The sequence below is a fragment of the Pelodiscus sinensis genome, chromosome 2 (assembly GCF_049634645.1).
Source record: "Pelodiscus sinensis isolate JC-2024 chromosome 2, ASM4963464v1, whole genome shotgun sequence".
Taxonomy (NCBI): Eukaryota; Metazoa; Chordata; order Testudines; family Trionychidae; genus Pelodiscus; species Pelodiscus sinensis.
The window spans coordinates 113,845,056-113,869,930 of record NC_134712.1 but is presented as its reverse complement, the minus strand read 5'-3'; the positions used below and the strand labels follow the sequence as shown (position 1 = coordinate 113,869,930).

At 41.5% G+C, this 24,875-nt stretch overlaps 1 protein-coding gene across 6 annotated transcripts in view; it reads left to right on the top strand.

Annotated features, from left to right (window-relative positions):
• The window catches only part of FARS2 (phenylalanyl-tRNA synthetase 2, mitochondrial), a 391,854-nt gene that overhangs the window by 79,459 nt on the left and 287,520 nt on the right, over positions 1-24,875 (top strand). For 5 of the 6 annotated variants that reach the window (XM_075921297.1, XM_075921299.1, XM_075921296.1 and 2 more), the window contains 2 exons: positions 1,514-2,149; positions 22,080-22,239. In XM_075921297.1, the coding sequence (XP_075777412.1) occupies positions 1,514-2,149; positions 22,080-22,239 (796 nt within the window). Of the gene's footprint in view, positions 1-320; positions 387-1,513; positions 2,150-22,079; positions 22,240-24,875 lie in introns of all 6 variants that reach the window. The other variant, XM_075921301.1, reaches the window with a different exon arrangement.

Genomic DNA, 24,875 nt, shown 5'->3' with positions numbered 1-24,875 from the left:
GCGATCTTGATTTAGAGCCCCAGGAGGCACTGGGGAGGAGTAATTTAGAATGGCCCTGGTGAGGGGCTATTTCGAAATAGCAGCAGTGGAGCGTCTACACACGCCTTATTTGGAAATAGCTATTTCAGAATGTGCATTATTCTTCGTAGAATGAGGTTTACAGATTTTGGAATAAGCCGCCCGTTATTTCAAAATTATTTCAAATTAACGGAATGGCTCTCACATAGTATAGACTCTCACATAGTTATTTCGAAATAATGGCCTTTATTCCAAAATAATTTTGCTGTGTAGATAAACCCTTTGTGTCCTGCTTCTTACAGTGATGCCCGTGGTGCTTATCTACCTCACAGGAATCTTCTGATAAAGTTTGTAAAGCGCTACTAATGGTATGTTAAGTCCTAACATTTCCCTGAATGAGCACACAACTTTACAGTGTCTAGAGGCCTTACTACCCTCAGAATACTTGCTTGTTCAGGAATTTTCTCTTTACACACTTTAGTGAGAACAGAAAGGCTCTACTATTGCATCCAGAGAAACTGGGGGATGGCCAATGATACCCCTTTTATGTAGATTTAGTCATTTATATCGGATGCCACCTTCAAACCCTGCCCCCAATGCCCAGCAAAATCTTCCACTTCCCTGATCTTCCCCAAACTCTAAGGCTTACCCTCTGCATGGTAGTAAACTCAGCATGGCCAAGAGTTATTTGCATTATTATGATATGGAAAATTGTTTTGTAGGTTTTCCCCAAAATGCTAAGAACAGTTTTGTCCATTTGGATTCTGTATAGAGAATCTTATACAGTGTTCTGTTTGAATTTAATGTGTTGGTTTATATTCATTGTGATTGGCCATCTAACCTTACACAGTTGCATGATTTTTTGAAGGGTCAGAATGACTTTTTTTTGTTTTCTATTAAATAGAAAAAATATCTACAAATATATAGTTTGTAATGCAAATGTTCTGTTTATATGCTGTGCTGTGAAATGACCTAGGTTCAATCTCTAAACTCCATATGGCAGACAAAATTTTGTTATAAACAAGGCAAAATATTCCAATTACTTCTATTTTGCTTTGCTGCTGCTATTTAATCCTGTAGTTTGTTTTGAGAATGCACAAGAATAATGTTAGCACATGGAAAATCATTACACATGAATGTCTGATCTGCAAACATTAAAATTTATCACAGTTTCTCTTGTATAATATGTTGCGTTATCGAGAGCTTACAATGAATATAAAATATTAAATAAAAGGCCTATATTGCTTTTATTTTAAGTACTGTAAAGAATCTTATAATCTTCAATTGGGACAGAATAAGACCCCAAATAATTAATATAAGAGCAGTGTTAATAGCTGGAGAAGATATTCTAGCTTTGGGTCATAAGATTTCTCTGTAATATAATGGACTAAAACCCAGGCTTCTATCTTATTTAAGGAATTGATGTTTGGCTTTTCACTATCATTAGATTGTTTTCAATTCCTACAGCAAATCTTGACTTTTTTTTCCCCCTTAGAGCTTCACAGATACCATGATGGCAGCACCTTGGAATTTCATGAGAATAGTTCATTGTTCCAAAACTGTTTTGTCACAAGGAGTCCAGATAGGAGGAATCACCAGTGATTTTGGGCATGCCTGGTCCAGGACTATAACTTCAAGTTTTGCTGCCAAACCACCCACATCAAATACAGTGGAACTGCTTGGTAAATCATACCCTCGAGATGACTACTGCAATGTCACAGAAAAAATTCTCTCCAAAGTGGGAAAGAACTTGCACAACCAACGATACCACCCTTTGTGGCTGGTCAAAGAGCGAATAAAGGATCATTTTTACAAGCAGTATATAGGACGTTTTGGGACCCCTCTCTTTTCTGTTTATGATGCTCTATCCCCAGTGGTTACAGTGGAGCAGAACTTTGACAGTCTGCTTATCCCACAAGACCACCCTAGCAGGAGGAAAAGGGACAACTATTATATGAACCGCACTCATATGCTAAGAGCACATACATCGGCTCACCAGTGGGACTTGATGCACTCAGGATTGGATGCCTTTCTGGTTGTGGGAGATGTCTACCGCCGTGATACAATTGATAGCAGCCACTCCCCAGTCTTTCATCAGATGGAAGGAGTGCGGCTCTTCTCCAATCATGAGGTAGGAACTATTCATAATGCTTAGAATGACTAACGAGCAGGGAGTTTCACAAGCCCCTCTATTTGTCTAATATCACCTTTACTAGTACCTGTAACTGCAGCCTGTCAAGGAGTTTCCCTATTCCATAAGGTTCTTGCTTCTAGCCCTCACAGAATGCAAAAAAAGTGCCTTAAAACCATGCCACGATGACATATATGGAAAAACTATCTGGGGTAATGTGTAGACATTTCTAAAATGTATTATATATATTAAATATATATTATATATATCCTCCAAAGCTGTTCAGTTTTCCTTTGTATGCCAAAGAGAATCTTGTTTTACCGGTAAGGAGGTTAACCCCCCCCCCCCCCCCCCCCACACACACAATATCAACTAGGGATGTAAAATCCCAAGTTAATCAGTTAACTGGTGAAACCTTAGGTGAGATTACACTTTGCCCTCCTTTGCCCTCGCCCCCTCCCCCCCGCCACAGGGCTGAGGCTGCTGCTGCCAGTGGTGCATAGAAGCTAGCAGCCACATGTGTGGCAGGGGACAGCCGCCGGCAGAGGGCTGCTCCTGTGTACTGGTTAATTTGTTACCCATTCACATCCCTAATATCAATAAATATTTTAAATAACATTTCCAAATAGGATTGTTTCTGTAAAATATGTGGCATCCACATGCTAGCTTGGTGTGGTATAAATATTTTAACAAAACTGTCTGGGAAAGACCTGTATAATTCACTTACAATTAGAGTTTAGTGAATTTTTTTAAACAAAAAGTGGTTTTTAAAAAAAATGAAAATATTTTTCTTCAAAACTTCTGTTTCAGTTTATCTGTTTCAATTTCAGGATTTGGACATTTAAAAAAAATTGGTATTGCCAATTTTTATTAGCCAGCCTAGTCACATGGTAAAATTTTTCAGAACTGAAACTAATTAGATACAATTTTTTATTTTGAAATAAAAAATCTTTTTTGAACATTCAGATTTTTTAAAAATAGAAAAATTCAATAAAAATCCACAGGAAATTTTGAAAAAGGAAAACCAAATCCAATTTGAAATCTAGTAAAATGAAGCAGTCTTTGGAAATGAAAAAATAAAAGAGCAACCAACTTTACTTATGAATTCATCCATGCCAAATGCATGATGAGAACATCTTTTTACCAAACTGCATTTTTGCATTCACTCTCTGAACATGTCACTAATTTCAGGCAGTAATTGTTACAGCTAAAATTGAAATGCATTTTCTGTCCTAACCCTCCCCTTTATACAGTTGCTTCTGACTTTCTCAGAAAATCTACTGAAATTTTCTATGCTTGTTATTGTCCCAAAGCTATGTTAAGGATGGCTCCATACTAAGGATGTTAAATTTCGATTAATCAAGTAATAGTCGATAAGAGGGGGGGTGGAGTCCTGGCTATCCCAGTTGTACCCCTGCCTTTTAAATGTAGTAAGAGCTGCCTGCACTCTTACTATATTTCAAAGGCAAAGGTGCAGTGGGAAACCCAAGGCAAGCAGGGATGCAAGCATTCCCCGTTCGTGCTGTGTCCCCTATGTGCCTCTGCCTTCTCTGCTCCCACCCACTCACAGAGACACTTCTGGGGGGAACTGGCTTTTAAGCTCCTTCTCCTCCCCCTTGCTGCCTCTGATACAGAAGCAACAAAGGGTAGGAAGCGATTAGTCGAGTAGCGACTCGACTACCCGATAAGCATAGGCTTATCAGGTAGTTGATTACTCACTTACATCCCTACTCTGTACAGCTGACACTGATACAAGTGTGTGATGCTTATACAGTAAGCTCGGTGAGCCTTTAGCAAACTATCTTGGATTCCTGAGTTTGTATATTTCACTGGCAAAGCTTATATGCACTCTGCATACTTAAATATAATTGATAAATAATATTGATAGATCTGAGTAATAGAGTCTTAACAGGGATGACAATATGTGGGTTTGCTTGTTGGACAATAGCGCATGGGGTTCCTTATCTGTGGCAGTAATATGAATATAAAATGTATGCGTATAAGGTGAATACATACATGTATGCAAAGTATGTATTTGCATTATGGAAGTGCCACCTGCAGTTCCACAGTCAAGGGTGGGACCTAACTTCATTAGCATATAGCCACCACACTGATTACATCACTCATGTGCATCTACACTTTACTGCTTGTATCAGTGATGTCCGTCCTCACCAGGAGCACTTGTGCTGATTGTACTGTCAATGTGGGGTATGGTGGGATATCTTCTGAAAGCCAGAAAGAGTTGATGTAAATAATACTAGAGCATTTATCTTTAAGTTTAGAAGTAAGCTCTGTGATGCAGAGTACAGTAGATATGAATTCATCCAGGCAATGATACACAAGCCAGTTTATTACACTACTTTGCTTTTCAGGTTTCCACAGTCATTATTTGTTCTCTCTCCACCTGGAAACAGTCAGATTATAGGAAGAGACGAAGGTCCCATAGCATTTTGAATTTAAAATACACAGCTAATGGTCTCTATCATTTGTGATATCCAGAGAGAGTAAACATTTGCAGAAGGCTTCATTTCAGCTTGAATGAGCATTTTGGACAGGATAAGAAAGATTTATTAAACCACCTCTTTTTCACAAACTCACAGCAATATGGAATCCAGGCGGGATTTCAAATTGTACTGCTGTTTGAGTGAAACATTCACATAACTCTTCCTAACTATCTTTATGAGAATCATGATGATGGGGATTAAAGATGGACGAACTATTATAAGTTTGAAAAAAAGTAGCTTTTTTGTTCATAAATTAACCATTTGATTTTTTGTAATGAATTCGTTCATTATCCAAAGTTATTTGATTCATATTTTATTTAATCATACTCTGAATTTTTTGCAAACTGTTTGGTTCAGTTATGTCTTCGATTATTTGCTAATCCTTATTCTTGGTTTGTGAGTGATTACCCAACCCTCACAGCATTATGTCTGCTCCTTGATTGGATGATTTGATTCTTTTATCCATAAGTGGAGAAACAGCTGAGATTCCAAGATGACCATGTAACCAGCTGTTTCGAAAGTGAAAGTGCACGCCGGTACGCATTAGTTCAAACCAAACCAAACTCCTATGATTTGAGAAGTAACGTTAGTTTGAACCAAGGGGCTTGGTTTGAACTAATGTGTCCCAGTGCACACTTTCACTTTTGAAACAGCTGGCATTTGGAGTAACGTGCCGGCGAGTTCATGCTAATGAAGCATGGGATATTTAAATCCCCGCTTCATTGACTATTTCGAATGCCTGCATTTGCATCCCTAGTTCGAACTAGGGTGCAAGTGTAGACATACCCTAATACAGTGTTTCTCAAACTGTGCTCTGCGGAGCCCCTGGGCTCCACAAGACATCTCCAGGGGCTTCACGAGGTTGACAAACTGGAAACGTTGATAGGTACAACACATACAATCAGTGGACCGCTGGGGCTCCGCGTAAATATTTATGCATGTAAAGGGCTCCGGAGCCCAAAAGCGGTTTGAGAACCGCTGCCCTGATAGATAGATATAGATCGATCTATCTATCGATCGATCTATCTATCTATCTCATGATTTTTTCCTCTATTATATGATTTGTAAACTCTTTGGATTAGCAATATTAACATGACTACAGTAAGGCTAGAACTTACACTTTTTTCTTCTGATGCCCAAAGTCTTATTCATACTTTTCTGCATAAAAATTAAAGAGGGATGCACTCCTTGATGTATAGCTATTGATGATAATAATTCCTCACATACTAAAATGTTTGTTTCAGCCCGCCATAGATTTCAGGTAATTTAGCCAGCAGAAGGAGCCAGTACAAACTCTGTATCACAAAACATATCAATTTCCAACAAATTCTAATAAAAAAATTGTCTTGGAAAGTTCAAAGTATTTTTTCTTAAATACATCAAGCTTTGTATAATTTTGATGGGGACCACACATGAGGACGTAGGAATTGTTCCTCCAGTTCAATATCCTAGCTCCATTGGTAGTCAATGTCCAATTGACCAGAGGATGTAAAAGTACCACAAAGCACACTGATTGAAGACTATAGATAAGGAGGGAAAATTAGGAATAAGTATCCATTGAAATGTATTGAAGCAGATGGTGAATATGTTGCTATGGAGAATTTTAAAACTTGCTAAAAATAGGGATTATTTCTCCAAAACAGAGATATTTGACATCTATGTATTCTAATTGTGCAGTTCTTTTTAATTGTGGGAGAATTACTTCCTCACCCTGCAGCTGATGGTTTGTATACCCTGATTCATGAAAAGTCTTATCCTAGGTAGGGATGTAATAGTATAGTCAATTAACTGATTAGCCAGTAAGCAAAAGGTTATAGGTTAATGCTATAAACTACACGCGTTTGCCTGCCTCCTTGCCAGTACATTTTTTTAGCAGGCTGGCCAGCAGCATGGCTCAATCCTGTTTGTGTTGGGTCTGGGACTTACCACTGATGTGGCTCTGCATTTAAAGTGTATTAGGAGCCAGGCAGGCAGCCCGGCTCAGTTCAGGCTCACACTGGGTCCAGAAGCTCAGACCCCCCCAGACAAGGGCTGCTGCCCAGGGCAACAGGCAAGGGGAGCTGGTTTTTACCACCCCCGAGGACAATAGACTAGTCAAGTAACCTATAAGAATTCATGAAGTTAATCAACTGTTCAATTAACGGATATTTAACACCCCTAATCCTAGGTATATAACTACAGATGCTATTCTTATTTACAGAAAAGTCTATTTTTTAAATATCATACTAAGATGTTCATTGTAATTATATCCTCTGGCTATATTAATAATATATAATATAAAAAGTCATTTATTTGTATCTGTTTTAAATGTGTTGTCTCCTAATTTAGCGAAGCACCCCTCTGTTTTTATTTCATAGATTGGGTTAGGTGAGAACATCCCATCAGCCTTCCCTGTACAATTATACAGGCAGTCCCCGACTTACGCGGATCCGACTTATGTCGGATCCGCACTTACAAACGGGGCTTTCTCGCCCCGGAGGTCGAGGTGGCGGATTGCTACCTGCGAGCTCCGGGGCGAGAAAGCCCCGTTCGTAAGCTGCTCCGGTGCCCCATGTCTGCTGGAGACCGTCTCCAGCAGACCAGGGGCACTGGGCAGGTTTCCGCGCTTCTGAGGCTTTGCCAGAGCAAAGCCTCAGAAGTGCGGGGAACCGCCGTTGCTGCCGCTTCAGTCCCGGTGCCTGTGGTCTGCTGGGGACCGTCCCCAGCAGACCACAGGCACCGGGACTGAAGTGGCAGCAGCGGCGGTTCCCCGTGCCTCTGAGGCTTTGCTCTGGCAAAGCCTCAGAGGTGCGGGACCCCCCTGTGGCTGCGGCTTCAGTCCGGGTGCCTGTGGTCTGCTGGGGACCGTCCCCAGCAGACCACAGGCACCGGGACTGAAGCTGCAGCCGCGGCGGGGTCCCGTGCCCCTGAGACTTTGCCAGAGCAAAGCCTCAGAGGCGCGGCACCCCGCTGCTGCTGCCGCTCTGCTCCCCGTGTCCCTGGTCTGCTGGGGGGGAGCGCAGCTAGTGTGCCCCCCCCCGCAGCAGACCAGGCTTTTGTTTTGGACCCTGGGGCAGAGCCGCTGGGGCGCTGCCGATTGGTCCTGCAGCGCCGCTCTGGGCACTACTGGACCAACCCGGCAGCACCCCAGCTGCTCTGCCCCAGGTCCTGATTCAGCCGCTGCTGGTCAGTTTCAGCAGCGGCTGAGCAGGACGTCTGGGGCAGAGCAGATGGGGTGCTGCTGGGTTGGTCCAGTAGCACCGAGGAGCGGCGCTACTGGAGCAACCCAGCAGCACCCCAGCTGCTCTGCCCCAGGTGTCCCCAAGTCAGCTTCTGCTGAAACTGACCAGCGCTGACTACAGGAAGCCCCAGGCAGAGTTGCTCTGCCCCGGGCTTCCTGGAATCAGCTGCTGATCAGTTTCAGCAGCAGCTGACTTGGGGACGCCAGGGGTTCTTAAGTTGATTCTGTATGTAAGTTAGAACTGGCAGTCAGTTTCAGCAGCGGCTGAATCTGGACGCCAGTTCCGACTTACATACAGATTCAACTTAAGGACAAACCTACAGTCCCTATCTTGTACGTAACCCGGGGACTGCCTATATTTTCAAACTATCTCTATTTTCCGTTCTTTCACCTTGTTTTCCCCTTACCATATTAAAAAGTGCAAGCCTCATTCTGTTTTCCCTTGCAGTACACCAATGTAAACCTGAGTTAGGGATGTTAAGAGGTGGTTATTTAACTAATCAAGTAGTGGATAGAATTTTTATCCATTAGTCAATAGGCAGCCTGGTTCAATCCCAGCTCATGCTGGGTGTGGGACGAAAACATGCTGTGGTTCTGCAATTTAAAATGCAGTGGGTCCAGGGAGCCTGGGACTGATCTGGGCTGCCTGAGAGGTCCCAATTTCCTGCTGGCACCCCCCATGCCATGAAGCAGCCCCTGTACACAGGAAGTCCCAGTGGGAAGTTGCCTCCCAATCCCCAGAGGGTCTGTTTCACAGCATCAGCTGCTCCCCCCTCCCCCGCCTCTAATAGAGTCAGCAGTGGGGCGGGGGGACGATGAGTGGCACCGCAGAGACAGTGCTGGGGGGGAACTGGCTTTGAAGCTGGCTCCCCCTAGCACTGTTCCCTCTAATTCCCTCCCCACCTCCTGCCGCAGCAGACTTAATTTTCTTATGTGCATCAATATGGAGATGATATGTGTCCTTCATATTGGTGCACATAACAAAATTCATGAGGTGGGAGTGGGGCCAAAGGGATTCTGAGTGTGGCAGTGAGCTCAGGCTTGGGGCAGAGGGCTGGGGTGTAGGAGTGTGAGGGCCGTGGCTGGGGTTCTGGGCCGTAGAGTGGGGCTGCAGTTGAGGAGCTCAGAGCTGGGATAAAGGGTTGGTTGCAAGGGCTTCTGGGAATGCAGGTTCGGGGGTGGGGTTGGGAATGATGGATTTGGAGGAGGGGAGTTCCAGATTTGGGGGGAGACTCAGGGTAAGTGGTTGAGATGCAGGAGGGGGGTACAGGCTCTAGGCTGGGTGTGTGGCCTTTGGGGTGGGGCTGGGGCTGGTGGGGTTGGGGATGAGGGCTTTAGATTTCAGGAGGGTGCTCAGGACTGGGGGCAAACAAAATGAGGCAGAGGGTTGTGGTTGGGCTTACCTGGGTGGAGAGGAGGGTCCCTTGTCCCTCAGCCCTAACAGCTCCATGCTGAGGCAGATGGGGAGGGACTTTTGGAGCTCACACACAGAGAACAACTTACATTATAAGAAATGGGGTCATATTCAAGTGCCCCTGCTGACTGCAGTGTGGCAGTATGGCACAAAGGAGGTGGGAACTGATTTATCAGGTTAGTACTATATACGTCATAACCAGCACCTTAAAATCTACCCAGATCATTCAGCAGCCAGTGTAGATCCTGGAGCTCCCTGTGTCACTCAACTCTGGCTCCCAACAAGATTCATCCCTAGATAAGCTAATGTCTGCGTTCAGCACCAGTTTCAGTCTCTAAATAGGGACAGTACGGTATTTTTGCCTCCTGTCCGGTAACAAAATTCGGAAAATACCGATACCTAAAATGTCCAGTATTTTCTGTTTTTTTCCCTGCCAAGAGGCGAAAATAGTGGATACCTGGCAACCCTACAACACTTCTGGCTGGACCAAGAAGAGAAGATGTCTGCCAGCAAAAAACCTAAAGACCTGAGCAAGGGGAAGCAATACCTTCCCTGGGTCTTAGTGCTCAACCTCTTCTCTTCCTATCCCTATTCTGACTCTACATGCAATTAAAGGGGCCATGCTGTTTTATTTTATTTATTTATTTTTTGCTTAACTCTTGGGGTCCTTTTTTTCTCAACTTTGGTCTCCCCCCTTTTGGGAGGCGGGGAATGTTTGGTATTTTTGTTGAAACTATCTGGCAACTCTATCTCTAAATGGTTCTAAGGTGTAGCCCTATGTAGAACACACTGCAGTTGTTTAACCTTGAAGTGACAAAAGCATGGATATAGGTGGCAAAATTGACATCCTACTGGAGACGTCATAAACATCTACCAAATGTAGATAGTGAAAAGTTGACTAGTTTATTACTGTTATGTGATTCATCAAACAGCCGTTGGGGGCTAAGTTCCTCCTAAACTGCATGGCTGTGCAGATTCCCATTAAGCCCTGTGGAGGGGCCCAGAGGTGTAGTGAGGAGAGATCTCTCTCCAAAAGTCCTGTAGCTGCTGGGGCTGATGGGCAGGGGATCCTTTCCACTGTCCATGCAGCCTGTCAAGGCTTGCTTTAACCTCTTATGAGCCAGTGTGGAGCAAAGGCCCCATCACACTTCACTTTTACTAGCTTTTGACTCAGTATGTAAATAGATCTTCATTGTAAAGGTTACAATACTTCATTTACATGTAGCCAGAGAGGTAAACGTTTCTGGGACAAAGATCCTGGGGAGTGTCACTTTACATGTTTTAAGAACTTAATATTTGTACAGATGCATAACTCCTTAGATATCACTCGTACGTGCATCTCACAATGATTGTGATGACAAAAGTTTTTCATTAGAGAGCTTACATGATGCTATTTTTGTGAACTGTAACTACCAGACTACCAGACCTTGGGGGTCTCTAATCGTCATACACCCTTCATGCCTTCTGCCAATTTAGCATAAAGAAGTTAGCATGATGATTAATTTCATTAGTGCACCTAGCACCGTGGGTAGGCATCTTTATTATTTTAAATACAAATAAATGAAATAAATGCTTGGAACACTCGTCTTACTGAGAAGACAATTCAAAATCAAAGTACACCTTATAAGACAGATTTATCAAACAGATGTATGCACGTTTCATCTACAGATGTATTTGAAAAGGTTTAGTTTGTTAAATAAATTAATTATAGCACTATGAATCTGAAATCCATCTTAATGAGTCTGCTACCCTTTTAGTATGATAGCTTTTTCTGTGTTATTCCAAGAGATATATTTAGTCTTTAAAGAAACTTTTTTGGCTAGATTTTAAAAAAAATAATAAAATGTGTTTGCAGTATTTGGAGGAACGAAGACTTGAAGCTTCCAGAGATTAAGAAAGCTGAGCAGGCTTGCTGTCTGAAATGATTTTTGTTGCTCTCTTCCCAAACCAAAAGCTTGTCAGTAAGCAGCATAGAGTACTCCATTATTAACACACTGGCTCATGTATCTTCTCAGTGACTGATGCTGCTTAGATTGGGTGTGATTGCAGAAGTTTTGTTGTGCCAGAGAGTAGGTGGGATGGCAGGAAGTTTTCTTGTTGATGCTCCAGCTCCAGATAAATGTCTTTGTTAATCCATCAGTTTATGAAATACAGTATATTTTTTAAAATATGAAAATGCTTCAATATTGGTAAGTGGATTTAGAGTACATCTGCTTCTTTATTTATAGAGATATCGTCAAGGTTGATAAATCAAACATTGTTTTTTTTTTCTTGTGTCTCTTAGAAATCTATAATTCTACATAGGAGGAAGTTCAATTCTTTGATTATTTTTTCCTTTCACAAAATCAGTGTGTAAATATGATAGAAAAATTGGTAAGGAAGCAGATGTTTCTAATTTTCCAGTTCGTTCTATATTTAAAACAATAAGGAGCAGTAAGCAGAATACTATAAAATTGTCAGTGTTCCTTTCAGTTGGTTTTTTTTCATCTTTGCCATCCTAACATCACTGATAGATTAACTGTTTTCTACTACATTATGTAAACTACTAAATTATGTAGCATTGACCTAAAAGTAGGGAAAATATTGACATTTTTCTTAAATAGAAAAACTGGGTCACATTTTTTCACAAAAGTAAAAAATTGTTGGTGAGCTCAACATTTTTTTTTCTATCTAACTTATCTAGGTTTTTATGTCAGATTCATCACTGTGGTCCCTGAACACCCATGTGACAGGTAGATGTTCTTAAGTAGCGTATTCAGAAGAACTTGGACTCAGTTGAGTGTTTAATGAATATTCTGAAATGGAATTCTCCTTCAGTTAGAACAAAAGATACTATACAATTCCTGCTGTGAATACATGGGAATTTTTTGGTTATTTGTTGATCATACATGGTATGTCTACACTGCAGCTGGGAAGATATACCCATGCAGTAGTGGGACTTGAATTAGCACTCTAAAAAGCGTAATGTGGACATTCTGATTTGATTGGACTCTTGACCTGTCAAATCCTTCCAGCTCTCGAGGCTTCACAGCCTGTAGTCTGTTCTAGGCCAGAATATCCACATTGCTGTTTTTATCCACCAATTTGAGTCCCACTAATGTCAGTCTGCCTTCCTGGTTGGGAGGCTCTCTTATCCACAAAATGCTGATTTTTAAATGTTTTTTTAAAATTTTTTTGGTACTCTCACTGGTTAAGGATACTTATTACAAAATCGTAGCATAGGAATTTGTATAATTACTATACAGCCACTGGAAAATTTTTTATAACCGTATGTCAATAGTGTAAATTCCTTCATTCTGACTGGCTTCTGTGAATCCTTGCCACTAGCATTGACTTCTGACTTGAGAGGTTCCTCTTTGTAAGCAGACAACAAGCCAGGCTATCTCAACTTCTGAGCCCTTCTCCCATCTAGTGGTGATAGAGACTTCCAAAAGAGTAAAGAGAAGTAAGGAAGACATGAAGAGGTGTGAAGAACTGCTGTGACTGCATAGGGATAAATATAAGGAGTCAATCAGAACACAGGGTGTATTGCTGGAGAAGAAATTACAGTATAATGAAGGTGTCACTTTAAAGTAAACTTGAGATAATGAACTTTGAAACAAAAAGAATTCCATTATCACCTCCCATGTTTAAATGCCTCATCTTATCTGGACACTAATTTGTGTGTAATCTTGCTTATACCAGGGTGATATTTTGAGGGGCACCTTAGATTAGATGGAGAGAAATCTATTCGTCTAACCCAGGTTTTTTATACTGCATTCAAAACCATGTTATCTAAGTGCCGTGTTTGTTGGAAAGACAAGGAAATGTCAGAGAACACTCTGAATTTAAAACTTACTATAAATTCAATGTTACTAAATTCTTACTTAACTTTTCTGATCTAATACTGTTACACAAACATTGAATCATGTGCCTAATTTTAATTAAATAAGGTGACTACAACTGTTGAATTGTTTTGAATTGGTCAGCTTTCTGATGAGGAAAAAACAGGTTGATCAATGCTATAGATATTTTTAAAGAAATGTAGCACCATTTTTATTTTATAATACCTTCTGACCACCTGAGGTTACCAATGTTGGCTTAATTCCTGCTATTGCCTATTCTGATCTGACATGTAAACATCATGCCATATGGTTAAATCACCTAATTCCTCTCTCCTTTTTAACGGTTAATTAGCCAGCTGTACTGATGCATAATGGCAGAATTTGTATCTATCCTGCATGATGATGCAATATGTTTGACTTTCAAAATTAAATAAATGTCATGTCATCATACAAGACAGACACACAGTTGTTCATTACATACTAAACCAAACCTTTGTTCTTTTGCTTGTAACATTAAGTGGATAGGTTATACTTAATTCATCTATTTTTCCACAGAGTAAACGCATTTGAGATGGATGTGCTAGTATTGTATGTGAAGTTATTAAAATATATCCATGTGATCTGATGCAGAAGTTCTGTCATCAGTATTTAGAGTAGACACTATAATGGGTGAAACTGTAAATCAGAGCTACTCAACACATGGACCGTGGGCCGCAAGCGACCCGCAGCCCATTTGTTTGTGGCCCGTGGTGCAGTTTCGGTTTACGGGGGCTCAACATGCAGCCCATGGGTGGGATCCTTTGAACATGGCCTCCACTGGGAATACGCTCCACAAAGGTAAGGCATCTCCTAGGCAGGGGAGCACTGAAACACGCAAGCAGATGGGCTGGCTGGAACAGACGGGTATAGGGTTTTTAGCTTTCAGGGAGCCTGTGCCAGGAGCTGTTTGCATATATTTGAATATATATGCAACCACACTTATTTTGTGGCTCTTGGCATGTGCTGAGAGTATCATTGTGGCCCTCGGGGCTTCCAGAGTTGAGTAACCCTGCTGCAAATCATTCTCCATCCTATGCAGTGATTGGTTTCCCTGGATTTCTTTATATTGAAAAGTCGCGCTGCTTTATTTATACTGCTGTAGTTAATACAGTGCAAGCCTCCAGTGCGGATATATTTATACCGATAAAAATGTCCTTACCAGAATAGCTTATTCCCTTACAGGAAGGATGCATCTGATGAAGTGGCTCTTTGCCCACGAAAACTTATGCTCCAGTAAATCTGTTAGTCTTGTTGTTTATGCAGATTCAGACTAACACATCTACGCCTCTGATATTCTGTATCTACAAATACAACTAGGCACTTTAAAGACTAACAGGTTTATTTGGGCTTCAGTTTTTGTGAGTAAAAACCACTTCGTCAGATGCATTGGAGTGGAAATTACAGAGGCAGGAATATATATTCTGTATATATGTACCAGTATATGAAAAATAAGTTACTTATTAAGTGTAGGACCAGTGTTAACGAGGCCAGTTAAACCAGGATGGATGTGTCTCATTCCCAGCAGCTGATGGGGAAGTGTGAATACCAAAAGAGGGAAAATTGCCTCTGTAAGTCAGATAATCAGTATAAAGCATTTTTTGTCATGATGTAACTTGAATCCACATCAGGACTTGTACTGATATAACTATATCAATTTTTTAAAAGTCGCACCCTTAAGCTTTTAATGAAATAATTATACTGATACAAGAACTGTTGAAGATGCCAACAAGTATGCTAATTAGTGCGTATCTTAACGGTGCCTTTTGCATTCTGGCTGCTTGCCAGACAAGAACTATATACACTTAATCCATTTCACATACGCCAATTCATATGTTTCTTTTCTCCTGTCCCGCATATTGGAGCTGCATGTGATTACCTTGGAAGGAGTAAACAAACTAAATTCAGCACCAGGCTTCCCATAAAATTGCAGGGCTATTAGATCATTGAATTTATATATTTTAAGAGATTTTAATGTCACAACTGAATTAATAATTAATGGCAAAAAACTACATGAATGCAGAGTTAAGGTTGCACAGTGGTATGTTATCTTGCAGAAAATTAAGTTGAGCAAAACTCAGACTTCTTAGAAATATACAGTTAAGGTTGCAGTTAATTCTTCCTTTTCTCCTCAATGCCCCAATACGCCCCAATAACACACATACCCCCACAGTTGCTGAAATGTACAACCTCTTTCCCCTCCCCAACCATCCATTGCCATTTATCCCACTTCTTGGAGTCGTCCTCCCTTTTCTGCTGGTCCAAACCCATTCTTCCTATTTTCACACTTGTCTGCCCCCAATACCTCTCTCCTTCCAGGAAGCATTCATGTCTGATTTTCCCCAGGTCTGAGATTCATCTAGTTCAGGGCTACTCAACTTTGGGAAACCCGGGGGTCACAATGATACTCACAGCACATACCGAGGGCCACAACTTAAATGTGGTTGCATATACATGCGAACATATATGCAAATATATGTAAATAACTTCTTTCATACTGGCGAGCACGAATACAAAGATTAAGGCAAGACTACATGACACACAGGCCCCATTTAAGTTAGTTTTGCTGATATTAATAAAATGCAATATTTACCCGATTTCCACCCATCTGACAGCACTTTTAATGAGCAATGACAGTCCAGGAATTTAACTACTAAAACACATATCAACAGGAGATCTTTATATTGACTACTTTTTTGTTTTGGCTTCCTTCTGCAGCCACGTGTTGAGCCCCACGTAAACCAAAACTGCACCGCAGGCCATAAACAAATAGGTTGCAGGCTGCATGCGGCCCCTGTGCCACATGCTGAGTATCCCAGATCTAGTTAGCACTGCTCAGTTTGACAGTACAGGGGAGCAGAAGAGAACTGGTTTTTGGGGGAGGGGACATTCAACTCTTTGGTCAGTTGACCCCCAAATTTGGAATTACTAATGCTACCTTGTACCCTTAACAGGTGTACCAAATTTCAAAGCAGTCTGAGCAACTGTTCAGATTTTGGAGCACTTACAGCAGTCAAGTTTTAAAGCATACTAGCTGGATTTACCCGGCGCTACTCGGGAAACTGGAGGAACAAAATTTAGAAAATTTAGGAAAGGAGGGGACCCTGAGCCAGGGGGCCCCCAGAGCCACAGACCCTGGGGACTGATGGCTGCTGGCCCACACCTGACCCTCTGAGAGCAGCAGGACCCTTCTCCCCCTAGGACCAAGCAGCCAGCCCCCAGGAGAACAGTACACAGTCATGCGGCCAGTAGCAAGGGGACTTCTCTTTGCAAGGTTGGCTCACAGATCCACCAGCCCTGCCTTGGCAAGCAAAAGCTCAGAGCTCACATCTAACCCCGATGGCTGGAACCAGACACAGAAGAGCTCCACTCACAGTACAAACAGCCGCCGGCTGGCTTCACAGCAGTGTAACGCATCGAGGGTTTAACCTGACCCCTCCGCCCCACGCTGCTGCAGGCACACCGATTCCTTCTGCTCGGATAAGACCAGTGATCTGAGCAGAAAGGCTGGCCAGCTTTGGTTTTGATTTCTGGAGGGGTGGGGTGGCAGGTGGGGAGCGATCCTGAGTGGAGGGGAGATTACACGTGGGAGGGGTGCCCCAGCTCGTGCCCGGGGCTGCAGGTGCTGCGGGGTGCAGGGCAGGTGCCTGAGCTGTTGTGCACATGGGGTGGGGGCACTGTGTGCCAGTTGGAGGTAGTGGGGGACCAAGAGGGTCGGTTATGTAACTTTGTGGGCAGGAGGGGGCGAGTCCCGGGAGGCTACATGCGGGAGAGGTGCCCCAGTTCGCACCCGGGGCTACAGGTGAAGTGGCGGGGAAGGGGGGTGGCAGCGTGCAAAAGAGCCAACTCCGCTCCCCCTTCCTCTTTCTCTCTCTTCCCTCCTTGTGTCAGGCTCAGCACCGGCTTTAACCATCAGTGCCCTTTTCCACACTGGCATCCCTGCCAGTGCCCCTGCTCTCCCCGGGTCCACCTGCCTGCTGGTTTGCACTCCGGCTGAGGCGCGCCTGCACCGTGAGGACGGTCCTCTGCACGCCGCCTCTGTGCAAGCACCGCAGGCCCAGAAAAGCAGCGGCCTGGGACTGCATTGCTGCCGGCAGAGCTAGTGCGGGGGAGGAGGGTGTGGGGCGCCTGCCACACCCTCCCACAGTACCTTAAAACCTTCTCCTGGAGGAAAGGTTATCCCATGCAAAGTTTGGTTGCAGTAGCTCTTATTGTGTCCAAGTTATTAGAGCACAAACATACAAACATTCTCCTTTATATATTAGATAAAGTGGCAAGTATGGAACCCTCCAACCATAGTGGTGCATGCACACAGTATAAGAAAATGTACCTTTCTTAAATATTATCAGTTTGGGGGTCCCAAAGATTTAGTGGTGCACTATCTTGGGTGTAATTGGATAGACTGAGACAATTTTGATCCACATCACATCAATAGTTGACCTCTGCGTGTGTCCGCACTAGCGCACATACACACACAAAGAAGAAGAAGAAGAAAGAAAAAGAAAAAAGTTTGAACTTGGTACAAAAATATCTCCAACTGTGGCTTTTTTAGATGGCTGTGGTTTTTTTCAGGGCTTATGTCTCAGCTGCTCTTAGTTTAAAAGTTTCCAAATTACACTAACATTTTTAGATAGCTCTTAGTGTAGACATTGCCATAGAATTTTAGATGATTGATCTGTGCAGTTGCAGTAAGGCAAAGTGGATTCTGTGGTGGAGACTATTTGTTTTGTTTTGTTTGGGCAATGCAGAAAAAATGCCTGTGGGGAAGAGGGTGTTTTTTAGCTTCCAAATGGTCACTTGCAAAATGGATCTCTTGTTCTTCCTTCAACGTGCAGTAAATAATTTTTAAAACTGCTGCCTTTCTTTTTGTTAAAGTGATTTTATTTGCCACTTTCTTTTTTCCTCTTTTTCTCTCTTTTTTCTGTGACACATTGAAGGCAACAAATGAATTTTACCTTGGGCTCTTTTTTTCCCTGTTTCCCAACCAAGTCACTTCCTGACTTGCAATATACCAATTCAGATAGCCCAATCGTGGGTTTTTTCCCCGCTTACTCTCCCCATCTTAGCTGCCAATTTTCCTAATAATTAAATTCAAATTTCCCCTGCTTCGCATTACTTCAGTGATATTTGTACGATAAATTAGCCTAGATTAATTTTGACCTGCATTTGAAAGTCAGCAGTGGTTTATTAGAACTTCTAAGAGAGCATATTACAGGTTTTTGTTTGTTTTCTTTGTTAACTCTGTTGGCATATGTGAACTGTTAAGGATATTGTTCATAGTGCATTTTGAGATCAAACAAGGTTGTTGGGATAGATCAGATAGAGCAATAACAACACATATTTTCTGTGTCTTTGGCTAAGTAAAACCAGTGTGGTCAGGCGGATCAATATAAGCCATTTTTATTTGGCTTCACAAGGGGAGAGGTTGAGCTGGAAAATCAAATAGTAGGGAATAGTAGAGGGGAGGGAAGTATTTCTGCTAGCTCCTGTGTGTCTCTGACTCTAGCAGGCAGTGGCTTTGTAAATTGTTACCTTCTGTGATCCTCCACTTATTTTGGTTCACAGAATAATTATAGAAAAGTTTTCTATAATAATACTGATCTCAGAGTCATTTACATTTTGTATCAGGAGCCTGCTTCTATTTCCAGTTCTTGTGAGATGGCGAAAACTGCAAATATGACAAAAGTATCAACATTGATTTTGCTTTTAGATTTATAAGAATTAACCATTGGAAAATTTTTTGAACTTTAGGGATTTGAATCCATACAAACTGGTTATGATGCGTAATATTTACAAGGCTGTCTGATACCCTACTGAAAAGATTTGCATTCTGTTGTTGTGCTTCTTCAGTATATTAACTCTGTAGTAAAACGACTAAAATTGCCTCCTCTACTTTGTAGTTAGCTGCTGTTATGGGAAGACATGAGTATGTTGTATTATGTACACTGCTGTTCCAGAAAAAAATGTTAACCTCCAAGTTTCCCCTTTTTCCATCTGTTAAAAGTTCAAGGGATCAACCATCAATCTTTATAACTTGAGTCACCAGACTAGCCCACATGGAAGAGAGAGGTTTTGTGCACAAGAATTTATGTGTATAATTCTTTACTGTCTCCCCACCTGTATATTTATTGTAGTCATGCCTCTCAGCTTTCAAATTTTCCAGAATCTGACACCAGCAGTCAAATTGTTTGACAGGTGACAGATACACAAATCACCTGTGCTTGATTATAATTTGTGTGCCTTTATTGTGATTTTAATGGTCTTTAACTGTAAAATCTGGTTTTAAGTATGTTTTTAAGGAAATAAATTCATTAAAAAGGAAAATTAGAATAATAAATAGGCCATCAATATGGTATAAATCCTAGATTCTCAGATCTCCAGGAGCACCCTCTATTCTGCAATCTACAACGAGTATATTATTTTTGTTGTGGAAATAATACATATGTAGACAGTAGGTTATACAGCTAAATTCTGTTCCTGGCTCTGGGAGGGTAGAGTTGTGTAGTGGCTAGAATAGTGGTTATAGCCCAGATAGACAAGTATGCTTGTTTGTCATAATAATTTGAAAGGTAATGGTCTGAATGGAGGAGCCTTGGGTCTTCCCTTTTAGAGAAATGACTTTGTGCTGCCTTGCAGAAAATGTATAACAGGGAAAGCAATTTGACTGCCTCTTATAATGTGTACAAACCTTGCTGAAGAATAGTTCAGTATATAAATATAAGCAACAAAAAGTAGAAGTGAAATTTGAACTCACTTTCAGCTGAGTGCACTTTCCCATTGGGTACAAGTTACTTTGTGGAGGGGAGTCTCTCATAGGCACTCACCCCCTCCCCCATCCTACCTGCTTGCTTTAGAAGAGACTGTTGGATTCAGCCACTGTGTGACACACATGACAGGTCTGTTGATTTTTAGCTAATAATCCATTTGAATGACAGCTGCAATATTATGGGCAGGCACAGTCTATTGTGGCCATTCTAAATGTGGCTTAAATTCTAGTATGACCTGCAGGTCTCTTTGGTAGGGATGTTAGATAGCATGTAATTGAATAGTTGTGTAACCACATCAAATTTTAGTGGTTACACGACTATTCAATAGTGCCCAAGGGCAAGGCCGACAGTCAGTCCCCTCCCTACCAGGCAGAAGCTGGTCCTCGAGAGGAGCTGGTTTAAAAACCACCTCCCATGTAGACTGACTCCTGCCTGCTGCCCTGTGCTGCTGCCTCTAATAGAGATGCAGCAAGGTGGGTGTCAGGGTCTCCCTGGGAATTGGGAGCGCACTGACTGCCAGCCCCAGGGAGCTCAGACCCGTCCCATGGACAGGGACTGCTGCAGTAGCCTCTGTCTGCGGTGGGCCCAGGGTTACTGTGCATGGAGGCTGCTCTATGGGATGTTGGAGCAGCCTCTGTCCGTGGCGAGCCCAAGCACCATGGCAGCCTCCCCTGTCCTCCCACCTCCATAGAGTCAGCAGCATGCGCGGGGAGGAGGGGAGAGAAAGTCAGCAGCATGCGGGGGGTAGGAAGGAGGGCGGCAGGGAGCAGGCTGCTCCATGGAGCCAGCGTGCACAGAGAGCCATCTTAAAAGCCAACTCCTCATGCTCCTCAGCGCCTCCCCCACCCCACCCCTTTTGCTGCCACTCATATAGAGGCAGCAAGGGGGAGGGGGAATGCATATAGTTGACAGGATTAATTGATAAGCCTAGATGTATTGGTTAATCATGTAGTCATCTATATGTTGACATCCCTACTCTTTGGAGAGAATCAAAGTGTTCTTATTAGGGATGGGTCAATCACGGAAAGTTTGAAATCCTGGAAATTATTTTTGGGTTTCCAAAGATAGCTCATGTGTATAGACTTTCATGTTTACAACTTTTTCATAGATTTTTATTGGACGTTTCAGCATGGAAAACTTTTTCAAGCTGTAATAAATTTTATTATATATTGAAGTTGTAATACAACTCAGATGCGCTATATTGTGTTCTCTGCATTGGATACTCTTACTTATGATAACTTTTGAAGCAACAAAATGATTTAAAATATTGATTTGTGAAGCTCTCATCCAAAACAGATTGATACAGTTTACCATAAATAAATAGGTTTATGAATCTTTTTCCTACAAATAGATTACTGTAATTAATAACTATAAATGATCATAGTGTACATTATTAAGTAGTAAATCTCAGCTGATGGAATATTTGACAGTTCATCTTGCTATTTAAAGACTGGAACTTGCACCAAATTGTAAATAAAAATAAAAAACACTGTGAGCTTTCAAATATCATATATCTTTCAATTACAAGCTACCTCGTCTTTTAAATTATTCCTTATTTTGGCTACAACTTTGAAGTGTTTGGCTGTGCTTTGGAAAGTGATTTTTAAGATGCAGTATTTATTGCCTCTTGTTTACCACAACAAATATGCTCTGCCAATAAACAAAAAGATGATTTTCTAACTACCATCCTTACAAACTCAACCTGGGTCCTGAGAGTCAAACTGGGATTTTTCTTGTGTATTTGTTGTTAGAGCCTTGTGTAGATACAAAATTTTGTATTTGCATTGGCATCTGTATCCACAAAGATGAGTCGCAGATCTCCACAACCACGGATTTGGATTCTTGTGGCTATAAAGCAAATATCCATACATCTGCAGGGTTCTAGATACAAAATTTGTATCTGCATCCATATCCGCAAAGTGAGCTGTAGATGCGGCTACCCACATATATCTGTGGATTTGCAGAGTACTGCTTGTTTGGCATCATAATCCATAATAAAGATTATTCTGGAAAAAAACTTGTCCACACTTACAGCCATGAAAAGCCATGGTCTTTAAATTTCTATTTCATGATGAATGCTAAGCAGCTGAACTCGCTAGTAGAATCAATAAAACTTCATTTTATTAAAAAAGGTCACTGCGCTTTGCTTTGTTTTGTTGGTTTAGTTATTCAGCAACATCAGAGATGGAGAAAGTTTCCAGTTATTTGAGCAAGGGCACCGCACAGCACACAAGCAGGAGATGCACACCATGGAAGCAGTGCGACTGGTAGAATTCAACCTAAAACAAGTGCTCACAAAACTTGTGACTCATCTCTTTGGTGATGGTAAGTGTTGCAATGTGGTTAGACCCTTCCGCCCAGTATGCTGGTGGGCAGGCATGGATCTGAGCTTTTGAGAAGGGTTATGCAACATAATAAAAGAGGAAGAGCCAGGGAGAGCTGTTAGGAATTGTTATGGTACTGACACCTCAGCATTTAAAAAAAAGCCTATTGGTTGCTCTTTTTTATGTAACTCATAATATTATATATTGTGTGTACGTATTATTACATATACTTTGTCCAGTAAGTAACATGAGCGTTCCCCATAGCTAAATAAACTTGACTGTGTAACTGAGTGGAGACTGTCTGCCATTTGCTGTTGCAAGGTAGTAGAGAATGTGCGAGAATAGAAATGAATTATCAAATATTTTTCAGAAATACCTGTTTCTGTTTCACTTTCTCAGTCTGAGTGAGCATGGAGGCTTACTGCTGTCTCCTGGCAGGAAAACTGGTCTGCTGAGTTGACTCAGCTTCCTGTCAGGGAAATAGAGCAGTAGAATGCATGAGTCTGTTCTGGCCACCATTAAAGCTACTTTGAAATGCCCACTGAAATCGGACGGGGTTCTGAGTGACGATGGATGGCAGTAGCAGGCCCTATGTAGGGATGAGAGAAATTTATCAATAATTCTAAATATGATTTAAAATGTTTCCTGCCCGTTGTAGTCCTATGTCAGCTGGCAGGAAGAAAAGCAACATAAAAACAAACATAAGGACACCCACACCGCATCAGACCAATGGTCCACTTAACCCAGTATCCTGTGTTCCAACAGTTTCTTTAATAAGTTTTTTTCTTGCTGTTTGTATTATATTATTGCATATAGCATTGCTCTTTTAAAAATATTGATGATTGATGCATTTATGCAGCTAGTTGAAGGATACAGTTTTAAAAGTCAGTCAGTCTCTTAAGTGAATTTTGAAAATAGAACTTAGGCTCCAAAGACATTTAGGTGCATTTGAAAATGTTATATGAAATTACTAAGGGTTTTTTTTGGGGAGAGGGTAGAAGGGGGTTTTAATGGCAACATAGCACATCTGAAGGTCAACATGATAAGTAATAACAAAAATGTTTGCAATTCAACTTCGGAGGTATTGCGGTTGCCCTTGACAGTCAACTTTGCCCAAAGTTAACAATATTATCTGAGACTGTAGTGACATCCACTGGCTGGTGATGGCAGATGTTGCAGTTTTAATCACAGTTACTACATTGTCTTATTCGGAGCCCAGATAAATATTAGAAAAGACATTCTTAAATAAACAGCTGCTAAACCTGCAGACGTAAACTTTTAATTAGTAGAGTCTCTACTCATTTTGATTTATCAGTGAAGTTTTTCTCTTTCTACCTACCATCCTCCTCATTTTTGGGGAAGATAAATAGCATATGGTGAGGAGTTTATAAGAGTTTATTAGAAGAAGTCCTTTTCCTCACTACTGGATGTGTGCAGCCTATGTTTTGCTCCCCTGCTCTTCTCCAATTACCTTCTGGCTCAGTTGTCAGTGAAAACAGAACAATAAAGTAAGGTGGCACCACAGGAACAAAATCCATGCTGTGTAAGTTTACTAGGTAGATCAGGCTCAGCAACCTTTCAGAAGTGGTGTGCCGAGATTTAACTTATTCACTTCTATTTACTTCTGCATGCCATTGATACTTTTAAAAGTCAATAATAGTCCTACTTACAGCAGCTTCATTAATAAATAAATAAAGATGCAGATCTTGCTGTTTTAGTAACACAGGAATAAAAAAAATCATTAAGACCAGAGTTTTAGATATCTGCAACACTGAAAAAATATTCTGTTAAAAGAATCTTTTTCTTTTTTACTTTTGGATACACAGGCTTAATTATTGGCTCCCTCACAGACTTCTTTAGTGAGCTCAGCTTAGTCTCCAAGATACATCTGTGCTACAGCTGGAGGTGTAAGTTACATCCCAAGGAGACATAGCTTTAGCTGAGCTAGTGAGGGTTGGTCTGCACTGCAGTTAAAAACTCGCTGCTGTATGATGTGGAGCACACACACCTCCTGGTAGCACTATGGGGAGCTGGAGATACACTCGAGTGTCTGAGTGTAACACTGAGCTGGTTGACATTTTTAAAGTTTTTTTTTTTTCTTTTAGGGGGCAGGAAAGGACTCTCTTCTACAGCAAAACTGTCTCATCCCAAACTGTTGACATTGTCAAAATGATTCCTCTTGTGTAAAAAATGTGATGCCTTTTCACTAACACAGACCTCAAATCTTTAATAACTATATAGTGCCAATTTTTGGAGGGGCTTGTTGTAAAGGAAAAATTTCACTAACTTCTTTGCAGGGTGGGGGAAAATAGAAAAGATGTTAGGACTTTTTGAAAAAGGGAAAAAATAATTTTAAAAAAGGGTCCATTTGGCATACTTTGAAATGAAAACGAATTCATAAGTTAATACTTTGTTTTTCCCCTCTGTGTAATAGGCATCATATTTCAGCCAGTTCTGGCAACACAGGGAAAAATCATGAATTATGCTTTTGTTGACAGTTCTCATCAGAACCGTTAACTTTCTTTTTTAGATCTAGGCCCAGCTATACAGACGTATTTGGGTGAAGAAGCAGATACATGCCTAACGTACTTTGCACTCCAGATAATCTCAGATGTCTAACTCCCATTGAAAGTCAAA